At 38.2% G+C, this 23,955-nt stretch overlaps 1 protein-coding gene across 2 annotated transcripts in view; it reads right to left on the reverse strand.

The window, feature by feature from the left end:
- Positions 1-23,955, reverse strand: part of PCCA (propionyl-CoA carboxylase subunit alpha) — a 269,574-nt gene that overhangs the window by 102,245 nt on the left and 143,374 nt on the right. For both annotated transcript variants that reach the window (XM_090129267.1, XM_031613718.2), the window contains one exon: positions 19,441-19,543. In XM_090129267.1, the coding sequence (XP_089985393.1) occupies positions 19,441-19,543 (103 nt within the window). The remainder of the gene's footprint in view (positions 1-19,440; positions 19,544-23,955) is intronic.

Here is a 23,955-nt window from a genome sequence, read left to right on the forward strand (position 1 = left end):
CGTGAATCTTTCCAACTTCAGCTCAACGAAGCGTATCTGACAACAAGGGAAACAGACCCGAAGAGTCATTCTTGCTAAGTCAGAGTCAACTATTTATTTAAAATGTATATTTGTAACTTTGATTTATTTCCTCCCTGTGTAGCTTCCCAGATCTCTTCAATTTTGTTGTAACAACTTGTGTCCAAAGTAGGCTGCAATTTTTTCTGGTAGTCATACATCAGCAGTCTCCTCTGTAGCCTAAACAAGAATGTATGAAGGTGGAGTTTAACACCATTAGAACAAAGGCACGTTATTTTGGCAGAGCTTTTCTTCCACGCTGACTTCTACACACGTTCAGATTCTCCGTAAGAAATGCACAGACACTAAGCTCACCACATTTGTATCTTCTTTTCAGGTATAACACTCATCTATCATAGAATGTTTCAGCGCAGTCTTCAGAGTCTTAAAACTTGGAAACACATTTTTCTGGATTGTGTCACATGCAGTCTGCTAAGGATTCAGGGAACCACATCTCCCCCAAAGGAAGTGCTCGGCGTGTCTGGAATCAACAGGGAGAAGCACCTGAGTCCTCCAAGGCACGGGAGAAGCTTTCTACCTAAGCCAAGGATAACATACCGACTTGCTAAGGATTTACGCAATTCCTTTAAGAAGGTTGGGTTTTTTCAACGTCTAAAATATAGGCAAATAGAAACTCAGGAATCCAATCAGTCAAGAAGTTTCTAGAAATTGTGCTTTGCAACGTGCCTGAAATGGGTAAAATCAAAACATGTAATGTATTAGCTAGACTAATAGGTGCATTTACCATTAGTTACTCTGGATCCAAGCCAAACAGTCTTATACCACCTTTCACCAAACATCTTTAATCACTTCTAACCAACACTGCTCACAAAGTTCATAATATTGAAAATAGCCTGTTCCCATGCTAATGATGCCAAGCATTATACTTTTCACTCAATATATGGAGATAATTGTCAAAATGAAATGGAAATGTCTACGCTTATTGGGTGCAATGACATTTCTCAGCACCTCATCTTCAAACTTCTTTATGTCACCAAAACATTTACACTGGCTGATAGGAAACATTACAGACACTGGAGTTCCTGAAGAAGAGGAACTGAGGAATTTCCTGAACAGGTAGCAGGCAGAGAAATGTTTTCATTGCACTTCCTGGCACAAGAGCAACAGTAAGGAGGAATGTAGTGGGCTGTGGAAGAACCTAGCTAAATTCTACATAGTATTCTATTACAATAACCAACAGTGCTCTATAGAAACTTCATATTTCTTGTGTAAGAAGTAAGACCTCATCTCAAACACAGCTTAGTAGGATCTGCTTCATTGATGGCATGAGATTCCTTATAACCCTGCTGGCATGCCCTCGCTTCATATTGCATTTGACTGGAAGTGACCTCATGAATCTGGCCGCTGGCCATCAAAGGAAAGACAGTCTTGTTCTCCAGCAGGGATTATTTTTGTTCAGTCCTGTCTTGCTGAGCTTTGTCAAGTGTATCTCCAAACAGGATGCATGCCTCTTGAAAGGCATGACTATGATCACTTCTTTGACGGGGTTTCAAACTGCCCCACAGGCATATAATTCCTCTCTGCAACACTGGTGGTCAGGAGGGCAAGGTCCAGAGATGTATCTAATAGCAAAGTACACTGCAAGTTTTATGTCCCTCCTGGAATTGCTGGATTCTCTTGCACACGGGCATTTTTTAGCTTTGCTAAGCAAATGCCTGAGGCTATGTAACTAATCTACAACTATATTGACTAAAACAGATATGTAAACTATGTCATAAGAATTCTGCTCTTTCTTCATTGAAACAAATTCCTTTCAAAAAAATTTTTTTTCAGTATTTTGAAAGGATTGAAAGGTTTGTTGGGTTTGGTTTGCTTGCTTTTTTCTTTCCTTTTTTTTTTTTTTTTAAATATATGGAGATATTCAGGACCCATTTGGATGCCTGTGTGTGCAACCTATCATAGGGTACCTGCTACAAAGTTCAAAAGCAAAGGTCAAAGTCTATCCAAGTTTCTTGAAAATCAACGGGTAGAAAGCTGATGAAGCCTGTGAACTACTTCAGAAATGCTGAAGTTTCCATCAGGTTAAGAAAGGGAGAAGGGATGTTTTCTTTGTGTATTTTTATAGAGTATGAGATGCCCAAGTGCAGGAGAAAGCCCCCCAGTTAGGACTTCTGAACGTGTTTTCTACTAGTTGATATAAATGCCACAAATTTCTGGCTGTTTTCAAAGATTGGAAACTTTAAAAATTCTATATACTGGGCTGAAATCTCAGATAGTCTATTTACATTAATATATATATATATATATTGGAAGACAAAATGATGCCATTTTTATTACTACAAAAGAAGCCAAATTTTTAGTCGTTTTCACTCCAATCGCAGATTCAGTATCACAAAGTTCAACATTCCCTTTCTTCTCTCAGTCCCAGCACATGAAACATCAAAGAAATGATGTGTGGAGATGACTGGCTGCAGGAAGAAACACGAGTTCAGCAGCAAGCCGAGTGCTGGGTGAACAGGAAGCAGGCCACAGAGAGGCTGTTTTCCCTTGCCAGTATTACACACAAGGAGAGGGGGAGAGCAAAGGGAGCACACTGTGGCAGCACAGACAGGATGAGAGGGAGAAGGGCATAATGAACTCTTTCCATACAGTCTTCTCTGACCTGCCTTTCAAGGGGAAGTAACACCAGCAACAGGGGCGTGTGCTGAGAGGAAGGCGGATGGCCTGGCTCCAAGTCAGAAAGGTGTTACTCTAAGTTATAAAAACCTGTAAACGGTGTGAGAAGCAAAACAGCTCCTTTTACCTGCTTAGTTATTTCTTTTCAATCCTTGTCACTCAACTGCAGATGATGTCACGGTCTCCTAAGGTATTTCAATACGCAGCATACTGCATTATGTTCCTTTTACCCCCAGCTGCCGCGACAGAAAATGAGAGGTACTTTCTAATAATGCAGCCATTACGACTCCTGCTTTGCAAATTTTCAGTGAGGGATGCAGAAAACTGCTAAAAATGTTAGCTTGACACACACTCGCTGCGCTCGTGAAAAACAGACACTAGTTATACTATTATCTGTTCTAGGCAGAAATAAGTAACGAAAGAAAACAGACATTCACAAAGGCAAATAATAACTCTGCCCCAGTTTGTCCATTTTGATTGTCATCAACCAATCGCATAGAAGGAACTCAATAAAACTACAATTTTCTGCAGTTTGTGGCAAATAAACTCCTCTCTCTTGATTACTGTTGATGATGTAATGAGCTATGATAAATGTCACCAGCTCCTAAAGGGTCAGGAAATTGCATATGGATTTTTTTATTTTATTTTTTTAAAACTTCCAAATCAAAATGTGAGTTCTAACGCTGGGGAAAACTTAATACATTTTTTACTTCTGATATTTTTGCTGCATAAAACTTCAGGTAAAGGCAGAGAAATCCCAAACTATCACAACAAACTCTCCAGTTATGAAAGATTATAAGCATTTGAAGACCACATTATGTGGCACTCTGTAAAGCTGCTTTTCAATCGTGCAATTACCTATTCAGCAGTTAAATAAAAGTGAAATATTGACTTAAAACAATGTTAATGGTCAAAGAATCATTAAGAAATCCTTCATCATAACTTTCACAGCAGGTGGCCTGTAAAATGATCAAGAATAATGTGCTGGATTCTGTAGCCACCAAGGTCAGTTTCTGCATACAAATCTTTGCAGGAGGAGAAAAAAAGACCTTCAGAAAGTGGGCCATTCATCTGAACCAAGTTCAGAGAATTTCCAGCACTGTGAAAAGATATGTTATGCAAGCACATAGATGTATTCAGTGGGGGTAGACTGAACCAGCTACATGGAGACTACAAAGGAGCCCTCCCATGGCTCATGAATAAGTCGAGGAAATGATCAGAAAAAAATGGAGAGATGTTTAGACAGATGGCCCACTTAAAATGCCTGGGACAGGGCATAAGCAATTTTAATGAAACTTTAGATCTACCATATAAATTGTTTCTTATTTTCTCCATACTCCTCCCCAAAAAACTTGAGAAAAGCAAATAGAAATTTAACAACTCAAACAGGAGTATGTCTTGTGATATAAAACAAGAAGAAAAGGAAGTAAATCATATACTTTTGAGCATTATTGGTTTAATAAGTTCTCATACAAAGAAATATCCTTCACAGAACCTTCAACTATCAGATGAATATAAAAGCAGGGAATGGATAGATTAAAAGAATTCTAAACAGAAATGTACTGCCAAACAAAACAAAAATCTAAGCTTTACTATCTGAGTACTTTCAACACTTTCCAACATAAAAGTTCATCGCTGCACAGAGAAGATAAAAGCAGCATTTTCACAGGATTATTTTAAGAACTCGAAATTATGTGAAAGGAACCTAAGAATCTGAGAATATTTTATTCAGCAATTTGAAATATTTTCTCTCTGTATATTCACACACACTTCTGCATATATTCAGATGGATTCATCTGTACATAAAAATGGGTTTCCCTTCTTTCTGCTTTATGTATGCATTATGTATACATACAGACCTTTCACCAAGAGTACGAAAATATACCATCATTAGAGTAAATTATAGTTCTGCATGTGTCATACAAAATAATAACCTCTACTAGCCAGTGCGCCAGCTATCAGACAAAGGCTGAATTATCCAATAGTTATGTCAAAACGGTTATGTCAGAATGGCTTTATATTGCACTTTCTTGCACATTAAGTTTAGATCAATAACAAAAATGCAAATTTATAGACATGTGCTCTGTCTCAACAGAGACCACTGGAAAAAAATGAAATTATGTGGGAGGTAAACTATAAAATAGAAAGCATTGCTTTAAAAGAACATTATGGAGTGAAATGTACTTTCATTCAAAGTAATATACATCTGGATGTTTCCTTTAACAGAAGCCCTCTGGAGGATTGATATAAAGGTCTGCAATGCGACGTTTATGGAAAGCCTCCTTCATGAGCAAATCCCAGATCAAGGCAAAGTTAAATCTAAATTCTGTAACTCCAGGGTGAATGTAGCTACCAGGATTTAAGTGTGTAGCTCAAGCACTTTTGTCAGCTAACCCTTCAGACAACCTGAGGTCACCCTGGTTCACCTTCTTTCTTTTTGAATGTCTTTAACCTAATGGTTCCTGCTTGCCTGCTCTACTCTAGCTTCTTGATAGCCAAGCAGGTGTCCAGGAACTAGAGGATCCTCTGCCAAAGCCAACTCCACAGTCTTAAGGAGAAGGCGTGCTCCAGGCACGGAGGCTAACAGCAACAATTCTAAGCCTCTTAAAAAAATCTTTTATAGCTATTAGCTTTAAATCTATCAGGAAAAGGAAGTAGGATTTGCACTATTGCGAACTTAGCTGCAACAAATTCGTGCTTGCAGCAAATGCAACCAGAGAATGAAAGATCTCTGTTATCCATCTCCTTCAGAATATGAGGATTCAAATTCACTTCTCAACTCCCACAAGGAAGAAGCCAGTGTCCAAGCAACTCTGGAGGAAATCATCATCTCGCCCTGCTTCTGCTTGGAAGGAATAAGTGTCATCATTTAGGTTGGAAAAGACCTAGATTAAGTCCAACCATCAACCTGACCTACTGAGTCCCATAATAACACCATGCCCCTCAGTGCCACATCCACACATCTCTTAAATACCTCCAGGAATGCATGAGAGGGACATCTCCCTTCCAAAGGGAGGTAACACAAGCAATAGGGGCACATATTAAGAAAAAGATGGATGGCCAGGCTCAAAGTCATAGAGGTATTACTCAGATCACGTGTTCACAAGTACAGAGAAAAGACATTTGTTTTACATGCAGTTTACAAATCTGTGCTTCTGATATTTTTCTGGCTATCTTTCCTAAAATCAGCAAAACTATTTACCAAGAACTACTTGGAAGCAGGTGTTTTTAATGGGATCAGTCAACAATATTGACTTCTGCTGAAAACTGCTGCAGAGAAAGAGAAAAATCTAATAATCTACTTGTCACTAAAAAAAAGTTTGGGGCAATTTCTCTTTCATTAAAGTATGTAATTTCTCAACTGTGTTTCTACCAATTACTGCTGTGTCCTTTATTCTTCATAAGAGTTCAGGCAAAACTTGATATTTAGATTCAGGCCCACTGAAAGAGTTATGCTAAGAAGTGCTTAGCCCCTGCCAGCTCCTCTCATTTGAAAGCAATGAGAACATCACACAGTGCGGCACTTTTGAAAAACCATTCTGCCAGTTGGGAGTACAAAATATTTATTTTAGAATCGAATTTAAAACTTCTGTTTTGAAAAAAAATCTTGGCCTGACATTTCAGTGCTGTCTCTTATGTTAAAATAGCTTCTTTAACTACAAGTAATTTACAAAGTTAATCCCAAAAAGCACATCAACTCATCTTTCATCTCCAGAGATGCACCATTACAGCCAGTAACATCTGGCAGAAATGCAGCATTTCTTTGAAGAATAAACAACGTAAGACCAAACCCAGTGAAACCTGCTCAATTTACTACATTAAGATCATGAGTGAGAGGTGACTATTACAGTTAAAGGAAAGAGAATACATCAGAATAAGGCCATATCTGAAGAAATCTGGCAACACCATCGAGGTTAAGAATATCGGCCTTCCAAAAGGCCAACAGAGAATACTTATCTGCAAACTAATGAAAAATTATAAAATTGTTGAAGCTCACACATCATGGAGCTCACCGCCTCTTGCAAACGTGGTTGCAACACAGACAGAAAAGTTCATTTAATAGCTTAACAATTTCATGTCACAGATGATTTCCATAATTCCACTGTACTGATCATATTTACTCTGTTGTGATTTCTTCTCTAAGAGACTTGATTCAGGAACGCGGGGATACGCATCCAAGACAGTACAAGATTCCAGAAAAGGATGGTCAGATTTTCCCTTCCTGGCTATCCTATATGTCGTAATGCAAGAACTACAATCATTTTGCAACAATCTATTTTTCCTGACTTTGGTTATCTTCTCCAAAAGATGCACCTTTAGTGCATACACAGGAACTGGTGCTGGATGACAGGCAAACACGAACTATGCATCTATCAATTCACAGATAAATCTGATCAGAGCATTTGGCTAGAGGTACTCATGCTATTTCCTGGCAAGCAATGCGACACCCACATCCTCTCCTTGGCACACAAAAAAACATGATGTGCTTCATAGATTCTAAAGCTTTGTTCTCCATCTCTCCTGCACTCTATTCCTATCGAATGAAATTAATGCCGCTAATTCTGTTTGGTTAGAAAGGAAAAACAGAATATGAAAAAACCCTAAGAGTTCATTAAAAATTAAATTATATTACAAAAATAACATAAAACATGCATATCTTTAATAAGTATTAATTCTTAATATCTAGACAACTACAGCACATTAGAAAGCTCTGATGACTCACACTACCATCAATACATCATCTACTGCACCTCCGGTTTACCTCTTCAGTTCACACCATTGGCTTTAGACTTCTGATATTAACCATATCTTACCTTTATTACTAATAAAAAGAGGAACAAACCTCTCCTCAATAAGTTAGTCCTCAGGTAGGCTGAACTACCTTTAGGTGACACTCATCTATTTTTATTACACTACTTAGACACCATGAATCTGCGCCACAAAAACCCAGGCTCCAATTATTTTAAATTATATGCATTCAAAAGATAAATCTCGTCTGCACTTTATATATTATCATCCTTTTTATAGGATGCCTGCCATTGTTCGCATTATAGCCTCACAAGTAACGAGAAGAAAGCCAACAAGAAAAATGATGTATAGATTCCCTACTCAACTAAAACTATATGCAACAGATATGAATGAAAGAATTTCAGGAGAAATGATTAGTTAAATTAGGTTTATTGTTTGCTTAGGACAAAAATAAGATACAGAAAGAAAATACTGAGGTATTTGTAATAACAGCTCGGTATTATTAAATGAAACTTTTACCTGCTAAATGTTCCATTGACTGTTGACTATTCCAGTCAAAGCAGAGAAGTCAGCCTGTGCGGGAGGGAAGGCCAAAGAATGGCAGTAACACAACTGCATGTAATGACTGACACAAAGTGGATTTTGTACTTCAATCCGCCTCAGTTTATTTTGGGGGAATCATGACCACGGAATATGAAACAAGTCGTATTGAGAGGGCCAAAAATCCATCTAGTTAAGTATTCAGTGATCTTCAAGTTACTGTGATTTGTCAAAGGATTTGTGGCACTGGAGTGTGGGGGAAATGAAGGATTTGGAAAAGAAGTGCTGCCACTACTTCAAGGCAACGAACATAGAAAAGCTGTTGGTTTATGGCATCTCCCTCTCTGAAGAGCAGTAAGGGCTGGGTGCAACCACATGCAGATCTGGCTTTGAATTTCCACGTCTGGTAGAAGAATGTGCAACAAGGCCTGGAAAAAATCACTACTGTTTGGTCAAGGTGCATCACACCACCACCCTTGGCAGAGTGAGGAGCCTCAGAACCACAACACTGAGTTAAAACAAAAGGTTGAAGCCAAGGAAAAATAAAATTTAACAAATATCCCAGATTGGTTTTTTTTGTTGTTTTCGGGGGGGGGTCAATGGACAATTAGTTTGTATTACTGCAATACAAGCGTTTCAAGACTAATTTTACTAAGCACCAGAGACAGACAGGATAAAGGCTTGTCATCTCCTTTCTAAGTCAATAGGTAAACATCCCTGGTTTCAAAAGAACCACCTTCTGCACTGCTCTTTCCTGCCCCGTCTTTCTCACACTACAGGCTTTGAAGATGCATGTTAAAGGGAAGCCACAGCCAAAACAAACTCCAAGCACCACATCTAATTACACAAAAGTAAACCACTGAAGACTGGTCTGTGATATATATTAAAGAATCACCCGTAATCATAAAAGGAAAAGTCATTTGGGCAGCCTCAACACAGATTCAGAGAAAAACGTCGAGGCATCTGAATACTTAATATGAGTTGAAGGATATCAGGATGCATTTCTTTTAGGACACCATCAAAGTATGTCATGTGAGATATTCTAACATGTTCAAATAGCTTTACTTATAAGCGAGTCACTCCAACATCAGGTTATGAAGAGAGCAAAAAGGGTTACCTCAAATGCAGGCAGCAGATCAGTGGAAGATTTTGAGTTATCTCAGGCAAAACCAGCAAATAACAGCACAATTAACAATATTACCTCTCAAATACTTCTCCCATTACAAGCAGACAAACCTACATTGTTGCAGAGCAGCAAACAGACCCGTGGTCCTACTTAGAAAAATGCATGTAAAGAAGTGAGGGGAAAAAAACAAAGGTCATTATCTCTTGAAAATGTATGTATCAGGAAATCTCTTATCAAGAATGTGAAGAAAGAGCTCTCAGGATGTCTGAGAGAAAGGTGGGATTCACTTTCCTCTAGAAAATATTTCTTCATCGTTGTCACTTACACATGCACTAAAAGTATGTAAAAGCGACTTGACTCTCTCAAAGTTAGAAAGAAAGAAGCCTCAGCTCAATCTTATACATTTGCACTTTTAATTTCATCCCTAAGACAGAATCGAGCATAACTGCATCGAAGGTCAGCTTCTATACTGGCGTATCAAATTTCAAGCCAGCAGCTCTTTTATTTAAAATATGTTAGATAAAAAGGTAATATGCTCTCTGTAAGAGCTCCCTTGAGGTTAGAAGCACCAATAAATTAACTGTTACCATATGTTTGGCTCCTTTTGGCAAAATTCTGCAGCAAAACACTGCCAAACCACTTTTGGCAGGTAATGATATTTGGTAGCTTATAGTTCAACTTGGGAAAAAAAGGAAAGTGGACAGAAAACTTAGAAATTTATAGAAGGAACTGCATTGTTGCACACTGTTGAAATAAAGACTCTAACAAAGTCAACTTCATGGGTCTGATCTCTAATAAGCAGCTGCCTCCTCAAAAAAGAGCTAGATCAAATGTAAACTCAGCCTCGCTGACACAGTACTGCAAACATTCTGCTTTATTAAAAAAAGACTATGAGTATGTGTGAATTATTTTGCAAGCAAGAAGCTTTGTAAAATTAGTGTTATGAAGTGTTAAAATGAATATTGTTACTGTTTTCATTACAACAGGCATATTTCATTGTAAATGAGCAGTTTGGCCTTCTTTACAACACTGTGAGTTCTTACATTTCACTAGTTAAAATTAAAAAGAAGTTTTCCCATCTTTTCTGTCTAGATGACAGTTAAAAACCCTTTAGCACTATATCTCTAGTTATAATCAGAGGTGTAAGATATAAAATTCTGGGCATTTTAAGACTATCTATTGCAGATTTGTTTTAATTTCCAGCCAAATAGGTGGAGGAGAACCCAGCTATTTTTCTACCAAGACAAGCTGAACTTGCTCCATAAGGTCACAGATGACATCAGTGTTTTTTCAGGTATGAAAAAGTCTATTCCATTTTATTTATGTAATCGTCTGCAGTAAGGTACTCCAACTGCATTATTACTATTATTCTCATTTCAAAAAAAAATAGATATAGCCTGTTACTGATGCCAGAAACATGACTTTTGTATTTCAATTGCATCATCCCCAAAAATTCTAATTTTTATGCAATAGAGCACTTGCTATTCAGTTTACAGTCCTATGCACGTATCTGGTAAGCGGTTTTAAGCGGGCTGACAGATATAGGCCAGATACTTCATTTCTTAAAGTCACGTTATTGCATGGTTAATCCTATATTTGCATTAATTTGATTACAAGCACTTACAGGTAAGAGTAATCCTAAAGCACAGGAGTAAGGATCACACTATAAGCTTCTGAAAGGTTTTTACAGAAGAAAAATATTTTTGCCATCCTACGGATGCTTGTCTCATTCATCTATGCGAGATTTTACTAATAATCTCCTCATTACTGTACTCACCTGATTTTAAATATATATTTTTTTTTTATTTTAAATAAGGCAATTTCTGCAAAGACTTGACACTGAAATCAGAGACTTCAGTACCCTGCAAAATATATCCAGGGTTCAAAGTATTTAAGAGGGTTAAACAAAATGCAAACATTTAATGCAACATTAAGCATGTGAAATAAAAACTTGATTGCCTAAAGAAAGCATGCTATGCTGTTACCCTGGTGACAGGTTAAAAAAGGATTGTGAGCTGAATGGCTGTATGATATGAAATTAAAATGTTTCACATTGAACAATCCAAAATGAATTGGGAAAGGTTAGAGCAGAGGAGAGAGAAATCAATTCTCCAATGGCAATGGTGAATGGAAGTGAAGTCTGAATAGGATTTGCCAGTGGGGTGCAACAGCTGCCAAATATCCTGCAGCCAAAGAATTACAATAATACTGATGAAGTGTGCAAGAGCTTTTGGAATCATTGCAGGGAACAGAGAAATACTCCTACAATAATGAGGCCATTCTGCGTCCCATCCCACTTTTGCAGCTGAATCAAAGGAAAAAGAAACGGTTGAAAATTGTAATACTCAATAACAAAGGTATAAATGAATTATCTATCCCTTCAATCAATATCTTATATTTAACTACAGCCTTTGTGAATCATGAATGAAGCAAGCATGCTAAGGAATAGACAAATCAAGGCACATACATGTAAAAGTATGCAGACAATATTGAATAAGATACTTCTTTCCATATTATTTTGTTGATAACATTTCTACTGCAACAGTACTGAGAATAAGCTATGTGCTACACTAACAAACAGCAGGACACAGCCAACACTCCAAAGAACTTAGCAAGGTAAGGTCCTGATGTTTGGGCTTATCCTTTTTATGTTAGTAATCCTAGGAAAAAAACAAAAATAGAGCTTCCAATATGAATGTAGCTACACACGCATTTACTGAGCTTAACATGCATTTCCTGAGTTTAGAGTCTCCCAAAGTGAAGAAAACCTTAACCCTTAAATAAAAACCTCCAACAGGATTTCACTTCTGTCCTTGGAAATTCCAAATAAAACATACAGATGGAGAGAAAAAAAACAGTGCTGAAAATAGATGTAAAATGACCAGGGGTGATTAGCATGCAACTTAGTTCTACAGCTTCATGTGTACGCTTTTTACACACAGACAAATATTGAAGAACGAGTTTAGGATGTGTAAGCCTGCATGAAAGGAAAGAATTGTTGAGCTTATAAAAGGGATCAAAGTAAAGGAAAGAGAGAGAGGTCTTATGGCAAAGAGGGGATCTTGGAAAGAAGAAGTCATCAGCAAAGCATGGATGAGAAAAGGGCCTGATTCACAATAAAAAAGGACTAGGAATACAGCAGTGCAACTGAAAACATTCACATGCATAGGCCATGTACATTCAAGTTTCAACATTACATGAATGGTAGCCATAGAAGCCATGACACTCCTCCAACAGCTGCTGCTTTCCCAGCAGACATGATGAAAATAAAAGACAATAAACACGGGGACGTAGCCAAGTCCATTTATTTTGGTGAGCAGCCTTCCCACCAGCAGCCACCTCAGCAAGCTGTGCACCTGCTGCTCTGGGGTCTTCCCAAAAGATGTTCAGTGAGGTCCAAGCTTCACAACAATTACCTTCATAATGATTTCATGATGATTATCCAATCTTAAGATCGAGCAAGCATGAACTCCTGAGTGACCAGAACACCTTTTTCCCTACAACTGCAATAGGGATAATATGCTATGAAAAGCTCCGAAAACAGACTGTTCTGTTTCTGGAATATACGTGGTCACGAATCACACAGGATGATGGCTCTGCTTTCAAATTAGTATATAAATACCTTCTATTACTTACACTATCAACTCCGATACCATTAATAGAATCCAAAGAAAAGATGATACCTACTTTCTCCAGAAATGGTCATAAATGCTCCACTTATGCTGAATTCTATTGCAACTTTTATATTTTACACAAAAGTTCATTGCCGGTGGCTAAAAACACCTGTTTCACGTATTTCCGTCTACTTGTTTGTCTATAGCACACGTAATCCTCTTTCTGTAATATTCAAATGAACAATGTAGAAGGGCAAATAATACCAGATTTTAAAGACAGACAGAATTCTATATAGGGCAGCTGGTTTAGCAGTGATTAAGAGAGATTACAAACATAATATATATATTACATTATTATCGAGAGGTCAAAAGAACAACATTAAGTTACACTAAAGAGATGAGAAGGACGTCACAACCTGAAGGTCCCATTACAAACAAGGATCACACACACAAAATAGATTCTTAGTACCTTGCTAGTCTACAAAGAACGAAAATATAATGGTGAAATAATGGTCTGAAGCTGTAGTAGTTACATAAGTATATTGAGAGCTTTCAAAGGCACAGTAGTGAATCATGAAAAGAATGCTTGGCTTCTTGACCAGGGGACCAGAAGAATGAGGATAAAATTGTGCTGTTTTCATGAGCTAAGGATGACTGCATAACTCCAAAGTGAGGAATGAAGAAAAGCCACAAGTGGGCCAGGCTTAGTCATCCTTACTAAATGAAAACAAAGCATTTTAGCTTTATATCACACTGGAGGGTATTTGTAGGGTAATGCAAAGTATAAATATTTAGCTGTACTTGCAGTAACTGTTCGTGTTATTAGTGTGGTTTGAGGGGGGAGGGGAGGGATCACAATTCAGGAATGCCTGTGACTGTACTGCAAGTCAAAAGTCTCTCCAAATGGCCAGTTTGGATAACTGCAGTAAATTTTCCTGACATCATCTTCCTTCTTCTTAAAATTAATGTAATACAACTTTATTTTTTGCTGCTCCAGCAGTGCAAGAGAGCCAGATAGCTCTCCTATTGGGCAGCTGACCATTCTTCCATATGGGGAAACCCCAGGATGGCAAAGAGCTGGCTCCGTCCCAGGCACCAGCAGGATAATAGGTGTAGTCTGTGTGAAAGCAAGCATAAGAGGTACCAGACCACTGCTCTCTGAACAGCTCACTAGCTGCCCTGGTCATCCAATGGCAAAGCAAAGTAGGTATCTGAGCCATCATTACTATATGCAGCTGAGAATTTACGGCAATCTGCCTGTAACAGATCAACCCAGACACAACCTTCTAGCAGTCCGTTCTTGCAGGTCACCAGTCACCTTACATCCGGTGCACCAAATCTGCAGGATCTTCGAACACAAAAATTCAACTCAGCTATTTCAAGAATCTCATAGAAGCTAACCAGTTGATGCCTTTCAACAAAATGACAAACCATCATTTCCAGATTAAAACAAAATTCTGATTGCATTTTGCTGCAATTCCTCACTGATAAATATATTTCTCGTCAAGGCATTATTCTATGCTTGGAAAATATCATCCATTTGAAGTCTCTTTATAAAGGTTCATAAATAAATATTTATATGACCTCAATAACGTAGTAAAGCAGTAGGGCCATTCTGCCTTGATAAACCAAAACCCATTCCAAGTGTCCCACAAGAACAGTTAGGAGTTTAACTCAAGGTTTTCCAGTCCCAGTTTCCTATACTAAACGTTAGACCAAGAAAAACGTTTAGTTTTTTTGCTAGCAATATAAAACATTTTTCAATGTGTTACCATCTTTTTGCACGTAGTATCAGGTAATATGGGCATGCAGACTCACTGTTTTTTTCCAAGTCATAAATGATGAAAGAGTAAAACCCATAGAAAAATTAGGAAAATACACTTGGCTGCCAACACAAGCAACACATAGGAAGTGCTGTAGGCAATTGGGTTTAGAAGTATAAACACCACATTAGTAGGCCCATGAGATAGCATGATGTAGCCACACCTGGAGAGTCACTCTCTTATTCCTCTCCCAACCCACTAATGAAAACAAGGCTGAAGCCAAAATGTGAAGATTCAACTGTACAACATCATTTTTTGTCTCAAAGGCTAACTACATCAAACAGACGTAAAATAAGCTGGATTCACTTCAGCCAAAATATGTTTCCACTTGAAATAAGATCAAGTTCTGTCTAGAAGACCTCGAGATTTTACTAGATACTGTAAATCTGTTCAGCAGCTGCGGGTGGCACCAGCTTCACAATAAACTGGACAATGGAACAAGTAGGGAAAGTCCTAGGTAAAATAACTGAAAGCGGAACAATGAAACACTCATTAATCATTCATAGCTGTTTCCTGTAGGAAACTTGTGCCCCTATTATCTAGATATCACAGTGAAATATTCACATTAGTAGTGTCTGGCTCATAAAATACCAAGCATTTTCATTAGCTCATTATCTTCCAAAAGCAAAACAAAACCAAATGCTCAACAACCCACTTCCCAAGAAAAGTGGCTAAACAGCAATCAGTTACATAAAAAAATAAAAAAGACAAAGAAAATGTTCATGCTGGATAACAAAAGCAAATGTTTGATATTTCTGATACTACAAGCACACATGGATCTCCAGCATCTGTTCTAAGATAGCGGTTGGCAAATAAATTCTGCAGGACCACTGGTGAGGCCAAGGGCACAGTGTAATACAGACAGTGGAAACCCACCTGTGGGTGCTCCACCCAAATTGTCACGTATCTCTGATACAAGAACAGCAAGCTGCTGTTTACCCCGAGGCCTGCATTAACCTCAAAGCCATGCAATGTACTGCTACAAAGAATCCTATTACAGAGGTCACATCTAATTGAAACCAGCAGAAGAAAGTTGGGCCTTGGATCTTAACGAGGTAAAAGCTCACCAATCCTCAGAGTGCATTCTAGCAAGAACCTTACAGCTGATCATTTAAGTCACTCAAGGGATTGCGAAATGCACACTGTCCAGCCATATTCCTGCAAACACCACTGACTGTACAGGAGAACCCCCATCATGAGACAGCTGCTAGTCTGATCATGAAACAGCTGAGGCGCATCTCTGGATCCCTGGTATGAAACACACTCCACTTCCCTCTCTTCCCTTGCTATACAATCTCACTCTTTCAGCTCTTTCAGAATAATTCCGCATCATCAGCCCTTAACTTGGCTGTCAGAATGATCAGAAGTAAACTGTGATTAAATGGTTTCTAGGGTCATTTCAGGTTGGACATTAGGAAATACTACTTCTCTGAAAGAGTGGTCAGGTGCTGGAACGGGCTGCCCAGGGACGTGGTGGAGTCATCACCCCTGGAGGTGTTCAAGGAATGTTTAGAAGTTGTGTTGAGGGGCATGGTTTAGTGAGGATTATTGGTGATAGGTGGATGGTTGGACTGGATGATCTTTTAGGTCTTTTCCAACCATGGTGATTCTATGATGCTATGATTCTATGATTTGGCGGAATCAACAGAGAAAGCAACTACACATAAAATGGTGCATGCATACCTGAGGTAGGAGGAGGGAAGAGGCAGAGACCAAGCAGAGGAGTAGGCTGGGACAATGATTCCTTAAACTGGCTCAGCTCCATTTCATCCGACCACAGCCTCAGCAGCCCTGCTAGTGAAAGGTGGAACTTCTGTGAAGGCTTCCAAGAGTGGTTCTTTCTATCTGTCTGACTAGAATAACAATCGCAAGCTTTGGCTGAATAAATGAAGGTGGGGAAAGGTACTCAAAAATACCTTCAGAGGAGTGAGAAGAATGCATACCATACATGTGGCTCCCAAAAAAGAAAATAAATAAATAAATAAATAATGAAAGAACCCACACAAAACTATAAGTTAATCATATACCTCAAATTCAGTAGTAAACTGTTCATCTGGCAGCTGTGCCAAGCTTAGAAGAAACAATACGTGATTTCAAAATCTAACTTTTCAAACTAATTCTTCACACAAAAATTCCTCGTGATTGTTTTCAGTGCACGTGAAAGAAAATGTTGTCAGCAAAAGTACTGCCAGAGTAGTGAAACTCTGAAGATGATCATCAGTGCGTTGTCATGATTTTCCAAACTGTTAGGAGAATGTTACAGATCCATTTGGGGATTTGGGGATGAGCAGTCTGTCTAATGACCTTATATCCTCCAATAAGGATTTAAAATTTGAACAGATTCCAAACATCTAATTCTGCCACAGTGAACTGCAGCCAAGATTACATTTGATTTGTCACCAGTAAGACAGGTTCCAACTCCACATTTTTTAGTTACTAAAATTTTTCAGATTGTAGACACACCTATAAAGATGTGCTTTCTGTGGCCACAGTCCTCTTCCTTAAAATGTACCTGTGAATGGCACACCTCCAGACACAAGTCAGATGTATCTTGGGTAAGTTGAGGATGCCACGAGGGACTGATCCTTGACTGGGCTGCAGTACCTTGAACACTCCACAGTCTTCAGTCCCCTCTAGAGGGAGTCAACCATCTACTGTGAGGAGTGGAGAGTACTGGTCAGGCCCCTGCACAATCCTTTGACCTCACACTGCTTTTGCTTCTTCCACGGAGCTGCAGGATTTGTGGGGAAAGGGGATCACTACCATGTTTGTTTTTCTTCAGAAGTTACTCACAAGTAAGTCTTTTCACATTACCTTGTCCTTATTTGACCTCAGGCAGCTTTATTGTCATTGCAATAAGTAGACATCATAACATATGTGGATTGAAATAATGACCTATTCACTGAGGAACTCAGACAGCCACCACTCCAAGAAAATTCTAAGGCTCAGCTTCTGAAGGACTCATTCCAGATCCACATATGCCATAACAGACAGAAAAGATCATGCTGAGAAAGCTGAGCTAAGTTCCTGTCATGGCAAGAGAAAGCGATCCTCTATGTACCAAAAAGATTTGTTAATTCCACCATGCAAGACTTGAAAAAAAAAAAAACACAAATCTTAATCCAGTCTTACCAAGCAAAAATGTCATGTGGTCAGATTCTACTCTGAGCCATGTTGGATGAAAATATACAAGGAAGTTATCTTAGAAGGACTCAAAAAATAAGCTACTTTTTCTTCAAAGCAGGAAAGTATTTGTTTTCCAGACACAGCCGTGCCTGATTGCTCAATGCAGTATTTTGTTTGTGCATTTGATGTTTTGGCTTAAGTAGTTGTATATGTCTTTTCTATTAAGGTACACAAACACCCACTACTGAAAGAAAATTTCTGCATTAGAAATAAAGCATTAAAAGATTCTTCCAAAACAGGACTGCTTTTCTCTTGTTAGCAATAAGAACATTTTACACTCAGAGGAAAAAAAATCAAATCAGGGAATGCAACAGCAGTTTGAGAATCACTATTTAAGTCAAACATTCCCATCCTTTTTCTAAGTAGGAAGGAATCCACTACTTTTCAACAGCAGTACCAGACTACTTAACTTCCTGTGCTAGCCAGTAAAAACTACAGTTAAAGCTCCTCCTCATTCATCTGTTAGCTAAGAACAGTGACCGCAGAGTGCCTGTTCTTCTCCTTATGCCATTTGCTATGAAGAAAGTAACTTGTGGAAGGAAATAAAAAAAACAAAACACTTAAATTTCCCTTATAGGTGAGTAAGGCAAACAGTCACCTAGCCCTACATATGCTACATATTACAAAGCTGTTATGCTTGCTTAGTCTCTCTCTTTTTTTTTTTTTTAAGACACATATGGTATTATTTATCTATGTGGGTACAAATAAAAATAAAGACTTCTCGAAACCACATCTGATTTATTCCTGACCACTGTAAAATCAGTAATAGAATACACTGTCAAACCACTGGCATGGAATGTGAATAATGTCTGTGCCGCATTCTGACTTCTGTCTCTCTCACACAGACATCTGTACACATGCAGATACATTAAAGAATTTAACTTTTGAAACAGACTCACGATGAAATTCAGTTTTTCTGTATGCAACAGTTGGAAACACCAACTACCCAGATTCACAAATTACATAAAAGATCTCAAGGCACTGACAAAGGCTTCAGCTTACAACAGTACGCCAGAGGACAACAAAAGCCAAAAGCATCACACAGAAAAAAAAGCACACTGTTCCAAAGAAACAAAGTAGTGATTACTATTTTGACAGATACTACTGTCTCACCAATTAACTGTAGTACTATGTATGTTACCAGCAGCTGTTATCCGAAAGAATGAAGAAATAGGGCAACAACAGCACCAAAACCCATACTTACAGCAAGGGTGCCTATTATTCCAAAATTGATAAGTCAGAATGTGTTTTTAGAACTAGACCCAAAACTATCACGGTTCTTCATCGAGGTAGCAAATTACTCATGAATCCACAATATTTTAAAGCTCTGTAGCTGAACACTCACATTATCCCAAAGTGCTTAGATCACTTCAAGTGGTCACATGGGAAATCTGTGATGCTCAATTTGTGGTTAGTTACTAATGTAGCAACATTTTGCAGTAATGAAACTCCTGATGTGCATTAATTACTGCACTGGCTTGTAACACATTTTTGTGCCTATTAGCATGCTAATACGTAGAATAAGAATAATCATGTATGACTTGTGTGAGTAGGGAAATGTAAGCCACAGCTCATTTGAATTTAGAAAAAAAAATAAACAGACTATATTAAGAAACCATGCAGTTTCTCACCAGCATTTCTCTCGTGCATGAGAAGATGCCATTAACAAAACGCATCAGCACACCTGAGTTCCTGGAAACAACCTTACCTTGGTGTCCCTAGAAATCGCTGCGATCTCAGTTGTTCAGCCACATACAAAGAAGCTGCTGTTGCCAGTAGTTCCCTTCTTTCATGATCTGTCAACTGGTGCCCTAGTTTTCAAAAAATCATTTAAAAATTATTAGTAATCACAGACACCCGCACAAATATAAAAACAAAAAGTAACTACTGCTGAAGACACTGCTCAGTCCTTACAGTCTAAATCTGCATTTTTTTTCCTAAATTAAGATGAGGCTCAGCATAGCAGATGCTCTGAGATTCAGAGTTTAAACTGTATGTTTTCATACAGATCAGCCCTACTGCTAACACCAGTAACTCTGTTGAAAACAATTTGACAACTGAAAGAAAAAAAAATGGAACGATGCTGCAGCATCTTGTTTTTGTTACTGAAATGTCACTGGCTGACATATTGTGCCTCATGCTGATAAGGAATCCATTTGTACATTAGAACTTATTCAAAATATACTGCATTCTTTCTCAGTACCTTACCTTACCAAGGCTACACAGCTTCCAAGCAAAAGGGATAATAATTCCAGAAATAAATGTGAATGAAACTGCTTGTCAGTCCTGCATCCTTTAGTGTCACTTGTGTCATTATTAGTTTGTGACTAATGAAGTCAAAGTCATACCTGGCACTTCGTAAGCCAAAAAAAAAATAGCTCAAGTAGCTTGTAATTTAAAGTTAGATAAACTAAGAAAGTTTTGGACAAAAATAAAGGTAACTCCTATCCTGATCTTGCTACAGACAAGTGAAAGTTGTGTAGAAATTCAGTAGTTGTAGTAGTAGTTGTTGTAATAGTCCATTCAGTAGATTAAAAGACAGAGCACAGTGCCAGAATTCTGCCCTCCTTTCGGCAACACAGATTTGGTATGAGAGCCTGGCACATAGGTGGACAAGACTGGTGTCACTGGATAAGTAAAGCAATCCAAAGTGATGTGAGAGGAAGTAAAAGAGCAAGTGAAGTAGCCAGTCTATAAAGTGGTGATAGGAAGTTAAAGCTGGTGTAAAAGAGATCAAGAGGTGCAAAGATGAATTGTCATGGAGAATATGCTCAACGTATTCTTAGGAGAAAGATTTTCCACAGATGAAAAGAACGGGTGTTTCAAAAGCTAGGGAAGAAGATAATGCAATAATTCAAGTTAAAAAGATAACATGAAGGTAATGCTGAAAGATTTCATAGAAGCATAGAATGGTTTGGGTTGGAAGGGAGCTTTAAGATCATCTAATTCCAACCCCTCTGCTATAGGCAGGGACACCTCCCTCTAGAGCAGGTTGCTCACAGCCCCATCCAGCCTGGCCTTGAATGCCTCCAGGGAGGGGGCATCCACAAACTCTCTGGGCAACCAGTTTCACTGTCTCACCACTGTTTCCCTTTGTCACTGCATGCCCTTATAAAAAGCCCCTCCCCAGCTTTCCTGTAGACCCCGTTCAGCAACTGGAAGAACCTCAACATCATTTAACTAAACTCGATTACAGCAGAGCTCAGAGTGCTTTATGCAGCTGTTATCTGCCTCAGTAGAATTTCATGTGTAGATATCACAGTACATGCTGCCATATGCAGCAATTATAGATTTCGTATAAAAGAACAGCACCACCCTGAGAAAGCTGTAGGCATTCCTGTTCTTGCAGAGAAGTTGGACTAGACGACCCTTAAGGGTTCCTTCCAACTAAAACGACCCTATGATGGTGAAACAGGTGGGGAAGGCGTTCAGAAGGCTCTATCTCCCTAAGCAACTCTGCCCAATTGCTTCAAATCATTCAGCACACAGTTCTTGACTCCAAATGCATGCTCCCATCACCTCAGCACCACTGCACACAACGTTGACTCACATTCCCCAGTCCTTCTTATTAGGGAATGACAATTTTTTATCAGTAGCATAAGACTAACACAGTCCTCTGGAAAACACAGAATGGAGACCAACAACAACAATCAGAACAGGCTTTACAGTAACAAATGCAAGAACACAGTTTCAAAACAGGACATCTTCTGCAGGGGGCCCATCATTGGGACTGGGCACATTAAACAGCATTTCACATATCCATAATTAGACTTAATTTCATCAATGCAATCAAGCTGGAATGATGGGAGCACCCTCATTACTGTTCCAGCTGAGAGCACAGAGGAGCTGTCAGTGGCCAAAAATTGTAAATTTAGAAATAGAAAAGTCAGCAAATCTATTTATTTTTAAATTTAGCCCATATTAGCATATTCTGGCTAAAGATTAATGCAACTTCCTTTGCTCAGTGTTTATTATTTTCTATCGGCCTTGAAATTGAAGCTGTCTTCACTAACACAAACATGCAGAAATAAAAATTCTCAAAGTCTGAGGAGCTGACTTGAGAAACAAACTCGATCTTTCTTTTAACAGAAACTAAAAGAACTAATCGCAGACTGAAAGCCAAAAAATGCTACCATACACACACACATGTACATATACATACACAAAACCCATATACAATTATACAAAACAATAAGCACCCACTGCCTGGCTCTGAGGTGTGTCAGTCTTTAGATTTTCTAGCTGTTTGCACAAAGTGAAGAAGCTCTGAGACTATTTTTCCAAAAAGCTATATACCTAAAATTGGTATTTTGTCTCAGCTGCTGTTTGTGTCCAATGTAGGCAAGCTGCATTTATTTTCCTGAGTCTGGGAGAGAATACATACAGCAAGAACATACCAAAATTAAGTTTGGGTCATTGGCATTAAAGATACACTCCTACCACAGAACATCCAAAGCATAGCTTTGGTTGCATATCTCAGACATTTGGTTAAAGGCTGGTTCCTAAGGATGGTGATTTACCATTGTAATACAAATCTGTTGTTAGTACTACCCCAGTTTTCTGAACACCAGACCCTTTCTCCTTCTCTTTCTCTTGCTCCATTTGCTATGTTTAGAAGGATTTTTTTAAGTTTTGAAGTAATTTTCCTATCACATTACTATCTTTGGAAACACATAAATACTCCAGATAGTAATAACTTTGTTTCTCTCCAAGTATTATTCTATCTTACAAGCCACCCTCCAAGACTTCAACTGAATGTCTAAAATGTAAGTGACTATTCTCCACTAATAAAGCCACCAATAAAATAAAAGGAGTCTTCCATGTTCACTATGCAGAAGATTGATCTGAAAAGTAACAGAGCTCCTTCTGAGGCATTTTTCTATGTGCTGCTTTGACAGAAAGTGAAATGAGAAGCAAATGCTCTCCAACTTCCAATATGGGAAGTTCTATCACTACCCTTTTCTATCCTCCTTACTGGATACTGCAGATCCCTGAGCAACATGGAGATTTTGTCTATACCATAAAGCATGCAGCAGCTCCCAAATCTCTCTGCTCAACCTAGGATATACTCCTGTATTCTCAGTATCACTGAACTGAATTATACAATGTGAACATGAAACAAAATTAACTGCAATAAAACTAAGTCACGATTAAGGGGGTGGAAGCACTGTTACTGATATGACTTAAAAGCAGATAGTCTGCATCTATTACTACTAGATAGCAGTACCCTGGATGGAGAGAAGACATGGAAAAAGTATTTCTCTCTCATTTCCTTGATGTTATGATTGCTTAAATCAATATTATCCCAGTATCCCCCAAGCTGAGTCAAAAAGGTTCATGAAATCACTTTACATAACCAACATCAAATTAAATTACATGAAAGGTCATTTTTCCCATAACAGTCTAATTTGCATTTTGTCCTAGAAATGTGTTTCCTACCATCCGTTACAGGAAGGAAAAAAAAAAAAAAAAAGTCCAAACAAGCCCTGGTTATGTGCCCAGGTCTGTTACTTAGTAGTTGAAAAGTGACTGTCTTTTGATTGGAAAGAATAAAAAATTAAAACAAAATGGAGAAATCAGAAAGTACAATGCATAATTCATATCCATGGCAATGCAGGCAATGCATACATAATGTTTAGGTTCTGCTTTGGCTTGAGGTTTTTCCAGTGGATTTTGAAGTTACAGATAACATGTATACCAAGTAGGCTGAAGCAGAAAAAGCTGAATGTTGTTAGGTTTTCATTTCTTATGAAGTCCACATAAGCCTTGTTCCACCCAAAAATGGTCATGGAAAAATAGAGACAATACAGTTTGCATATGCAATCCCAAACTATTCAGAATATAAATGTCTCTCAGAGCCAGTGATCGTTTTTCAGATGGGCACTACAGCATACAGAAAGGCAACCTCTACTATTTTGAAATACAAAGGTATTATTGACAAATTAAGATAAGTTATTGACTACATCTGGCATAAATCAGAAAATCAACTAAGCTATCTGTTAAAATAAATTTTATAAACCAACAGTTCAATAAAATGGAAACAAGGACTTGGTTATAATACGGAGAACATGAATAGAATTAAAAGCAACAGTCTTCCCCCTTCTAACTGTAAGACATTCAGAGAAGCCGCATTCATCCAACTAAAAACAATTTAAATAACATCTGAAGTTTCAATTCACCTAATAAGTGCTTTTATGTATAATACAGAATCCTAAAATCACCA

The sequence above is a fragment of the Phasianus colchicus genome, chromosome 1, assembly GCF_987193195.1.
Source record: "Phasianus colchicus chromosome 1, bPhaCol1.hap1.1, whole genome shotgun sequence".
NCBI classification, from domain to species: Eukaryota; Metazoa; Chordata; class Aves; order Galliformes; family Phasianidae; genus Phasianus; species Phasianus colchicus.